The sequence below is a fragment of the Nicotiana tomentosiformis genome, chromosome 9, assembly GCF_000390325.3.
Source record: "Nicotiana tomentosiformis chromosome 9, ASM39032v3, whole genome shotgun sequence".
In the NCBI taxonomy this organism is placed as follows: Eukaryota; Viridiplantae; Streptophyta; class Magnoliopsida; order Solanales; family Solanaceae; genus Nicotiana; species Nicotiana tomentosiformis.
The window spans coordinates 67,706,450-67,715,451 of NC_090820.1; the positions used below are offsets into that span (position 1 = coordinate 67,706,450).

The 9,002-nt window shown below is 37.1% G+C and overlaps 1 protein-coding gene and 1 long non-coding RNA gene across 3 annotated transcripts; one reads left to right on the forward strand and one right to left on the reverse strand.

Annotated features, from left to right (window-relative positions):
• Positions 1–3,313: 3,313 nt before the first annotated feature.
• On the reverse strand, positions 3,314–3,766 carry LOC104117856 (classical arabinogalactan protein 6-like). Its single transcript, XM_009628977.1, has one exon. The coding sequence runs from the start codon at positions 3,764–3,766 to the stop codon at positions 3,314–3,316; it is 453 nt and encodes a 150-aa protein (XP_009627272.1).
• Positions 3,767–4,140: 374 nt separating this feature from the next.
• On the forward strand, positions 4,141–7,274 carry LOC104117855 (uncharacterized). Of its 2 annotated transcripts, XR_011410884.1 has the most exons (3): positions 4,141–4,276; positions 5,022–5,348; positions 6,732–7,274. It is a non-coding gene; the product is annotated as an uncharacterized lncRNA (long non-coding RNA). The 2 variants fall into 2 exon arrangements; XR_011410883.1 differs by lacking the exon at positions 6,732–7,274 and having other exon boundaries at positions 5,022–5,490.
• Positions 7,275–9,002: the final 1,728 nt, after the last annotated feature.

Below are 9,002 nucleotides of genomic sequence, written 5' to 3' on the forward strand. Positions count from 1 at the left end.
GATTATAATATTATGCCAGGGATATCGCATATGTGGTTCCTGCTTCCGCTTCTGCGAAGTTGCATTTGTGACCCAAGCTACTCATCTGCGAGCTTCACTAAAATCCCCACCACTCACACATGCAGCCAAGCATGTGCTTCTACAGATCTGCTCCTCTGACCAAACCTCGCATCTGCGCACCAACCTCCGTACCTACGGACACCCAGACCTAAGCCAAACCTCACTTCAATGCTTTTGCAACCTTGCACCTGCAAAAAAGTTCTGCTGGTGCGGAACACTAAAACCAACAGCTGCCAGCCAACTCCAATCTCCATCTGGGTGGTCTGAAACCCATCTAAGCCCCTCGAAACCCCGTCCAACCATACCAAAAAGTCCCAAAACATGTCATGGACCTACTCGAGATCTCAAATCTCACAAAGTAACATCAAACCCACAAATTGCACCTCAATACAAACTGCTAACTTCCAAACTCATGTCGACCCACGTCTAACCAACTCGGAATATCCAAAATTTTGCACACAAGTCATAAATTACCACACGAACCTTTTCCAATGCTCAAAATCCCAAACAGACCTTGATTACCACAAAGTCAACTATAAATCAAACTTATCAATTCTTCAAACCTTCAAGTTTCTAACTTTTGATAATTAGAGCCAAAACATCCTAGAAACCTCTAAATCCCAATCTGGACATACGTCTAAGTCCAAAATTACCATCCAAACCTACCAGAATAATCAAAGCACCATTCCGAGGTCGTTTAATTAAAAGTTAATATTTGGTCAACTCTTATAACTTAAGCTTCCAATAATGGAACTAAGTGTTTCAATTCACACTAAAACTCTTCTGGAATTAATCCAACCATCCATGCAAGTCATAAAATAAAAGAAAACATGCTGGAAGTATTATATAGGGGAACGTGGCTCAAATATATAAAACGACCGGCGAGATCGTCATACTATAAAAATTACCTTTTTAAGTCTTAGTGGCACCTTCTTATCATACAAAAACCCGAAAGTGAGCCTCCATTGCATCCACCACGCTTCAATCTTATGTGTGACATCCTCCTCAATCTCTTTATCACTTTTGATTATAGATCTGAGGTACTTAAAGATCCCTTTCTTTGATATGACTTGTGAATCCATCCTCACTTTCACGTCTGCATCATGAGTCACGTAGCTAAACTTATATTTTAATATTCTATTTTAATCCTGCTCAACTTGAAATATTTTGACTCTAAGGCCCATGTCCAAACCTTCAGCCTCGCGTTAACACCCTACGTCTTGTCAATCAGTACTATGTCATCCTCAAATAACATTCACCATGGAACCTCCCCTTTAACGTGCCGCGTCAGAACATCTTTCGCTAAGGCAACTAAAAAACGGGCTAAGAGCAGATTCCCTGTTGCAAACCCATCACGACTGAAAAGTGCTTCGAGTCTCCTTCCACCGTCCTAACCTGACTCTTAGCACCATCATAAATATTCTAAATCACCCTAGTATATGCTACAGGAATATCTTTAACCTCCAAGCATCTCCGTAGAGCCTCTTTCGGGACCTTGTTGTAAGTTTTCTTTAGGTCAATGAATACCGTGTGCAAGTCTCTCTTCCTATACCTATGCTCCTCCACCAGTCTCCTAATAAGGTGAATGGCTTTAGTAGTCGATCGCCCCGGTAATAATCCAAACTGATTCTCAAAAATAGACACACTTCTTCTCGCCCTTGCTTCCACCATCCTCTCCCAGACTTTCGTAGTGTGGCTTAGCATCTTGATAGCCTATCAGTCTTGAAGCTTGGTTCAATGTATGCTAACTTAGCATGCTATCAAATGACCATGAGATATTTGGTTTGGTGGAGCATGACTAGTAAAGCAAGTTGGATACAAGTTGAGAGGCTCATGAGAAAAGACAGATCATTAATGGAATCTCATTTAGTTTATGTTTATCAGTACTGATTATGACTTATAGGTCATAATTGCAAACATTAGAAACTATGATACATGATACTTAGAGGAATGCATCAATGTTATTAAATTGATCTAGGGCACTACACATACTTTTTGTGATCTACTAGAAGATTTTTTTTTTTTTTTTTACAACAAGAGGCTATATATTTCTAACATTTGTATAGCAACATGCTCTCAAAGTATGTTGGTCGCACTACCTCTTTATATATGGTGCAAGAGAATTTAAAGGAGAATATATTTTTCTCTATTTGGTGGAGCTTACACACTCCCTTATGTGTGAGAGGGAGGGTGGTGCTAATTAGTTCATTAGCTTGTCCTCTTCCTAAACCCTAGTTATAACTTATAAATATACTATTATGGGTGTAGAAAAAAAAAATCAAATATTGTATCTTGCGGGGAACCAAAAGATGGTTGTTAGTTTTTCTACATCATTTAGGGGATTAGTAGGATGTGGATAAAGGGAGTTCATCAGCTTATGAGGATTCCGAATGACCGGTGACCTAAGTCATGGTTGCTGCATGTCCTTTTCTACTAAGGAGAAGCCATAAATCTCCTAAACTAGCATTTACGGTGAAATACTACAATAACTATAGTTTGATCTGTTTTTTCGTCCAAGAACGTCAACACCTAAGATCATGGATGTTTTAATCTAATTATTAAGTAATAAATGACTATGCCCAAAAAGGTTTACAAAACGGAAGGGAACAACATGAACAATTTTATTCCATTAGATATTTCGCAGTTGTTATTATGACGTATCTATGAGAACCCCCATCTTCATCGTCATTTTCAGCGTAAAAAGAACAAAATGATCATTAGCTAGGGCCTCGTTTTGAGACCATAAAAGGAACATTTGCACTTGCTATTTCGGATTCAAGTGTTGATATTTGATCAAGTCATTTAATTTGCAGAGCGCTGCATGCAAGCAAAACCAGGAATTAATTAAGCTTGTCATATAACCTAGATACCTATGGTTTTAACCCAAAGAAGTATACAGATCTGAAGCTGAAATTGCTCTGTAAAGACACCAAACCAATCACGAAAAGAATGGTGCTGTTCACAAACCATGAATGACCACTTTCTTTTCTTGAAACCGCCCAGTTGAACGTTTGTTTTTTTTACTAAGAAAAATATTGTGCCAGAAATTGCAACATGCATGGGTACGTATGAATAGAAACATAAACAAAACATTTCTTCTAATTTCAAGAGAAGAACGGATGACACGTATGTAATTATTCAAACAGAAATCATTATCTATATGATGTTGAAATTTTGTTGCAAATGTATTACAAACGAATAACTCAACCAATTAGAACCCTCAGATGACTAAATGAAGCATGCCCTTAACATCTTAGAAAAAGAATCCAACAACAGCTGCAACAGAGAAGACTGAGGAAACCTTCAAGGTGGCGGCACTGCTGGCAGACGTGGGTGCCTGATCAGCTGATGTGGCACTTGGTGTGGGAGCTAAGTCAGCGGTGGTAGAGTCAGTAGAAGGAGAAGGGGGAGATGAGACATAATCCTCGTCCTCAGGTGATTCTGCTGAGCTGGAGGAATCTGGAGATTCAGAGGTAGAGGATGATGGTGAGCTGGCCTTAGGTGAAGATGCAGGGGATGATGACTTGGGTGATTGTGTGGGTGCATTTCCACTTTTCTTAGGTGCAGCCGCAGGGGACGATGATGGGGATGAAGATGGGGATGATGATGGTGATGATGATGGTGAGATGGCTGGTGATGTGGCAGCAGAGACCAATCCTGCTAAAGCAACAAAGAGAAGAGCAAAAACAATCAATTGTCGTGCCATTTTTATTTTTATTTTTTTTTATGAAATGTATTGATTTTGAAAGAGATCTAGGTTGATTATTCTTTGAGAATTGCAGTATTTTCTCTAGGTGATAAGAGAAACACTGCACAACTTAGGTATTCTGGAGGTGCAAAGGTTGCTTTTATAGGTTACGAAGAAATGGACAGACAGCGAACATGATGGAGAATGGAGGGATATGAACGTTAAACCATTCATGTTGACAGGTAAAGAGAAAGAAAAGGAAAAAGGGAAGTGATGAACCATAAACATATTAGTGGGAGCTTATTAAGGAGAACCATGAATGGTTTTATTGGTAAAGAAGGCCTAATTAATCACAATTTTAGATCCATAGTGTAACAAACACTATTAGGTCGTCTATAAGTATAAATTCTTCTGTAACAATTCGACCGGTCGTTTTGAGTATTAAAACTCCATTCCCCTATTTGATACTTTTCGTATGCTTATTTGATATTTTATAACTTGCGGGGATGGGTAATTTTATTTTCAAGTGTTCCACTACTAGAAATTCGGCAAAAACCGACCAAGGTCGACCGACCAACTTTGGTCGGTAAAAAAACCGACCAAAAAACCGACCAAAGTTGGTCGGTTTTTCAAAATAGTTTTTTTTTTTACGAAACCGACCAACTTTGGTCGGTTTTCTTTGGTGCAAAAATGCGAAAAACTATTTTTGAGTCCCGTGAAATTTATGTTTCAAAAAACCGACCAACTTTGGTCGGTTTTTCAATTAATATAAATAAAAATTAATATTAAAAAAACCGACCACAATTGGTCGGTTAATTCGGCGGGTCATTTAAAAAAACCGACCAACTTTGGTCGGTGATTTTACTTTTTAATAAAACCGACCAACTTTGGTCAGTTATTTTCGTGCGAAAATACAATTAAAGAGTATAAATCAAATAAAATACAGTCTTAAAACAAAATGTACAAATGGTCTAGTAGTAGAATAGTATCCTGCCACAGTACAGACCCCGGTTCGATTCCCAGATGGTGAAATATTTTTTACATAATTAAAATACCGACCAACTTTGGTCGGTTTTTTTTTGCAATATTTGTTTTTTGAATTTAGTTGACCGACCAAAGTTGGTCGGTAATTTCCGACCAACTTTGATCGGTATTCCTTTCCGACCACAAAAATACCGTCCACACGTAAATGGTCGCGTTTTGGTCGGTTTTTTGCCATTACCGACCAACGTTGGTCGGTTTTTTTGGTCAATTTTTACCGAATTTCTAGTAGTGTTCGGGAGTGATTTGGAACACTTTGTTTCATTTTGGAAGTCTTAAGTTATAAGAGTTGGCCAAAGTTTGACTCTTTTGCAAACGATTTCGGAATTGAATTTCTATGGTTTCAATAGGTTCTATGGTGGTTTTGGACTTGGGCGTTTATTCGGATTTGGTGTTAGATGCGCCTAGAGGATTTTGGCTCTATTTATCGAAAGTTGACAATTTGAAGAATTCGAGAGTTCATAGGTTTGACGGTTAGTTGACTTTGAAGTCATTGGACTCCGATTGTTGCTTTGGGACTCAGGATAGGTTTGTGTAGGGGTGTTCGTCGGTAAGTACGGTACGGTATTTAGACATTTCGGTTCGGTATTTTTGGTATTCGATTTCGTAAAATGCTATACCAATAGCGTACCTAATTAAATTCGGTATGGTTCGGTTTTTCTCCTTTCGATTTCGGTTTATTCGGTTCGGTAACTTCGGTTTATTCGGTTTGAATACTAACTAGTGCATAGAGTCATAGACGGTAATATTCTTAATTAAAGTACTCAAAAATATAAAACTAAAAATGTTTGTTGACAAAAGTTTTGTCCAAAACCAGCAAATACCAACCTAGAGAGAGAAAACCTCTTGTTACTTGCTTAATTAGAGTTAATTGATGAACTTTGAGAATGAAGGAAAGTAAAATTTTAGATTTCTTATATTTATATAATAATTAATAAAATATGCATTGTGTAATATAATATATATTTCGGTACGGTATCGATATTTCGATATTTTATTTAAAATACCAAATACCATACGTAATACCAAAAAAAATTTAAAACTTAAACTAAATACCATACCGAATACCAAAATATCGAATACCGAATACCAAAATTTTCGATTTCGGTACGGTAATTCAATATTTACCAAATTATGCACAGCCCTAGGTTTGTGTTATTGAATGGAATTTGTGTGTAAGGTTTTGGTTGAGATCCAAAGTGTCTAAGTATGAATCAGATACTTGGCTGGAAGTATAGAAGTTCTTGAACATAAGAGAGTTCAACTTGTGGTTTGACCTTTGATTCTTAGATGTGATAATTTCATATGTTTTTTGAGACCTTGGATCGGTCCGAGTCGTGACACCTTCATAAAAAGTGAGACATGTAATCTTAAAATTAAGATAGATTACATGTTACAATAGGTAAAGAAACCTAATAGTGTAAATATTTTTTACTTTGTTAGTATATATTAGTTAAACTCAAAGAGGAGTCTAATTGATTTTACACATTAATTTACTTATAAGGTAATTAAAGGAAAAAATCTATGCTAAGCATTTAATTGGTTTCTTTGTAAAAAGTCGTAAACGTGTTTATTTCATGGAAACTATACTGATAGTGTAAAATATTTATACGGACAATTTACTTATTATAGTATGTCCTAAAAGGAAGCACTTAAACGTGGTTGGTTGTAAAATATATCCTCCAAATTTGAGGTTTGTGTATTATACTCTTTGTTTTCAATGGGGTTGATCACAAGGTGCTACACTGTTTAATTTGAATATGTTTGTTGATGAATACTAAATTATTAATTACATAAAACTTGTATTTGCACATGAAAGTCAAACGGTTATTATATATATATATATATATATATATATATAATTCGATGTTTACAATTTGTCCAAAACCAAATCTAAAGTATATAAGGCTACGGCTAACTACACTATGTAATCTAATTACAGAAGATAGAATAGCCAAATCTCAAAATAAGGTGTCGAGTGTATCCACAAGCCAAGGGCAAAACCCGAATGTAGCACCTCCAAAATTCTCACCGGGGGTCAAATTTTGCATTCCAAAGGACAAGATAAATGTGAATTTCCATGCAACACCAACAACTTCTGAGAATGACCAAGTAACCCAACAGTATGCAAATGCAATGCATATGAGGAGGGTGGATTTTTGCTTGCATCTCAACTGAAATACAACCTCTTGAGAAGTTGATCTCATGTGTGGCTCTGGTTATGATCAATACAATCTCATTGCCTTTTGATTAAGCAGTTCTGAACGTGAAAGGAAAATGAAACCAAAAACAATATATATCTTCTGTGTTTTGTTTCCCTTTTTTCTATTTCTTTTTTTATGGGGGGGGACATAAAACCACAAAAAAAGAAGAAGGCAAACAAATAAAGCAGACGCTGAAGCTTGCAATTTCAACACATTAACAATTCTTATGATGCAATAGTTTTAATTTTTCAAGTTCACACAAGAATTTCTTTTCATATAAAGACCCACTGGTTTCACTTTTGTCAATGCCTACCTACTCTAATTTGTACTTAAAGATAAAACGATGTTCAAAGACAAAAGGCTAGTGTTTTAAAGAGTTTACACAAATAGAGCAGAGCAGTCTCATGGGCGGAGCGTTGGCCAGTCAAGAACTCTCATGTTCAGAAGATGAAAGTAGCTGAAATGAGGATGTTGAGATGGATGTGTGGGTACACCAGGTTAGATAAGATTAGAAATGAAGTTATTTGGGAAAAGATGGGAGTGACCACGTGGAGGATAAGATGGGGGAGGCGAGGATGAGATGGTTCACGCATGTGAAGAGAAGAAGCACAGATGCCCCAGTTACGAGGTGTGAGAGGTTGACCTTGGTGGGTATGAGGGGTGTAGAGGTAGACAAAAGAAGTATTGGGGAGATGTAATCAGGGTGGACATGACACCGTTAGAGCTTACCGAGAACATGACCCTTGATAGAAGGGTGTGAAGATTGAGAATTAGGGTGGACGGTTAGCGTTTCTATTTGCATTGTCAGATTGGTAGCAGTAGTGTTAGCATGGTATCTCTTTTGTCACGACCCAATTTCTCCTATAGGCCGTGATGGCTCCCAACGTCGCCACTAGGCAAGCCAACGGTAAACTGACCATGTGATTACTCTTTTAACAAGTTTTCAAATAATTAAATTTCATTTATTAAGAGATTAAGGAGTGAAAAATTTAATAAAATAAAATGAAGGCAACTGAGTGGCAAATATAGTTACATAAGTAATCCAAAACTATAAAGACCACTAGTATGTGTGTCAAGACCTGGTGTCACAAGTGTATGAGCAACTAGTAGAATATATAAAACTCTAACTATTGTTTGAAATAAAGTAGACAGAAAATAGATACAAAAGAGAGACTCTAGGTGCTGTAGAACGGCTCAGGAAGCAGCTCACCCCTAGGCCTCGGGGTAACGGGGGTGCGCACCGATATGACCGCCAGATGCACCTGCCTCAGATCCTGCACGATTAGTGCAGAAGTGTAGCATGAGTACATAAACAACATATGCCCAGTAAGTATCTAGTCTAACTTTGAAGAAGTAGTGATGAGGAATCGACTTCGACACTTACTATGGGCTAACAATAAAATACGTAAATTCTAAATAAGCATGGGTTACATAAACAATAATAAAAACTCAATAACAAGCAGTAAATACATAATTATTTCACTAACCATAAATTCTAGGTCAAATTCTGTCACTAATAATTACAACCTCTCGAGCTATAAAATAATATCAAGTATAATTATGTTCTGTGTATTATTACGCACCATTTATGCCGAGGTCGTACGGCCCGATCCAGGATAATGTGTACATTGCCGAGGGTCGAGCGGCATGAACCATAGATGCATCTATTCTACTGTCGAGGCATTCGGCCTGCTCCACAAGAAGAGAGGATACTTTATGAACATCCGATTCAAAAACTATTACAAGGCTACTACACAAAGGAGCACAATTTCTATTAACGGTCAAGTAACCCACCAAAACTTAAGTGAGTGAAATTCGATCTTTTTCAATTCTTCTATCAACTTCCAATATAAATTTGGCACTTTAATTATCAAGTAGGGTGCAAGCATTACAAATATTTTATTATTTCGGTCCTAAACTACCCGGACATAAGCATAATTAGTAGCTACGCACGGACTCTCGTCACCTTGTGCGTATGTAGCCCCCACAATTAGAAGCAAATAGTAATT

Coding starts and splice junctions, on each gene's coding strand:
- LOC104117856 (XM_009628977.1), bottom strand. CDS start 3,766: ATGGCACGACAATTGATTGTTTTTGCTCTTCTCTTTGTTGCTTTAGCA.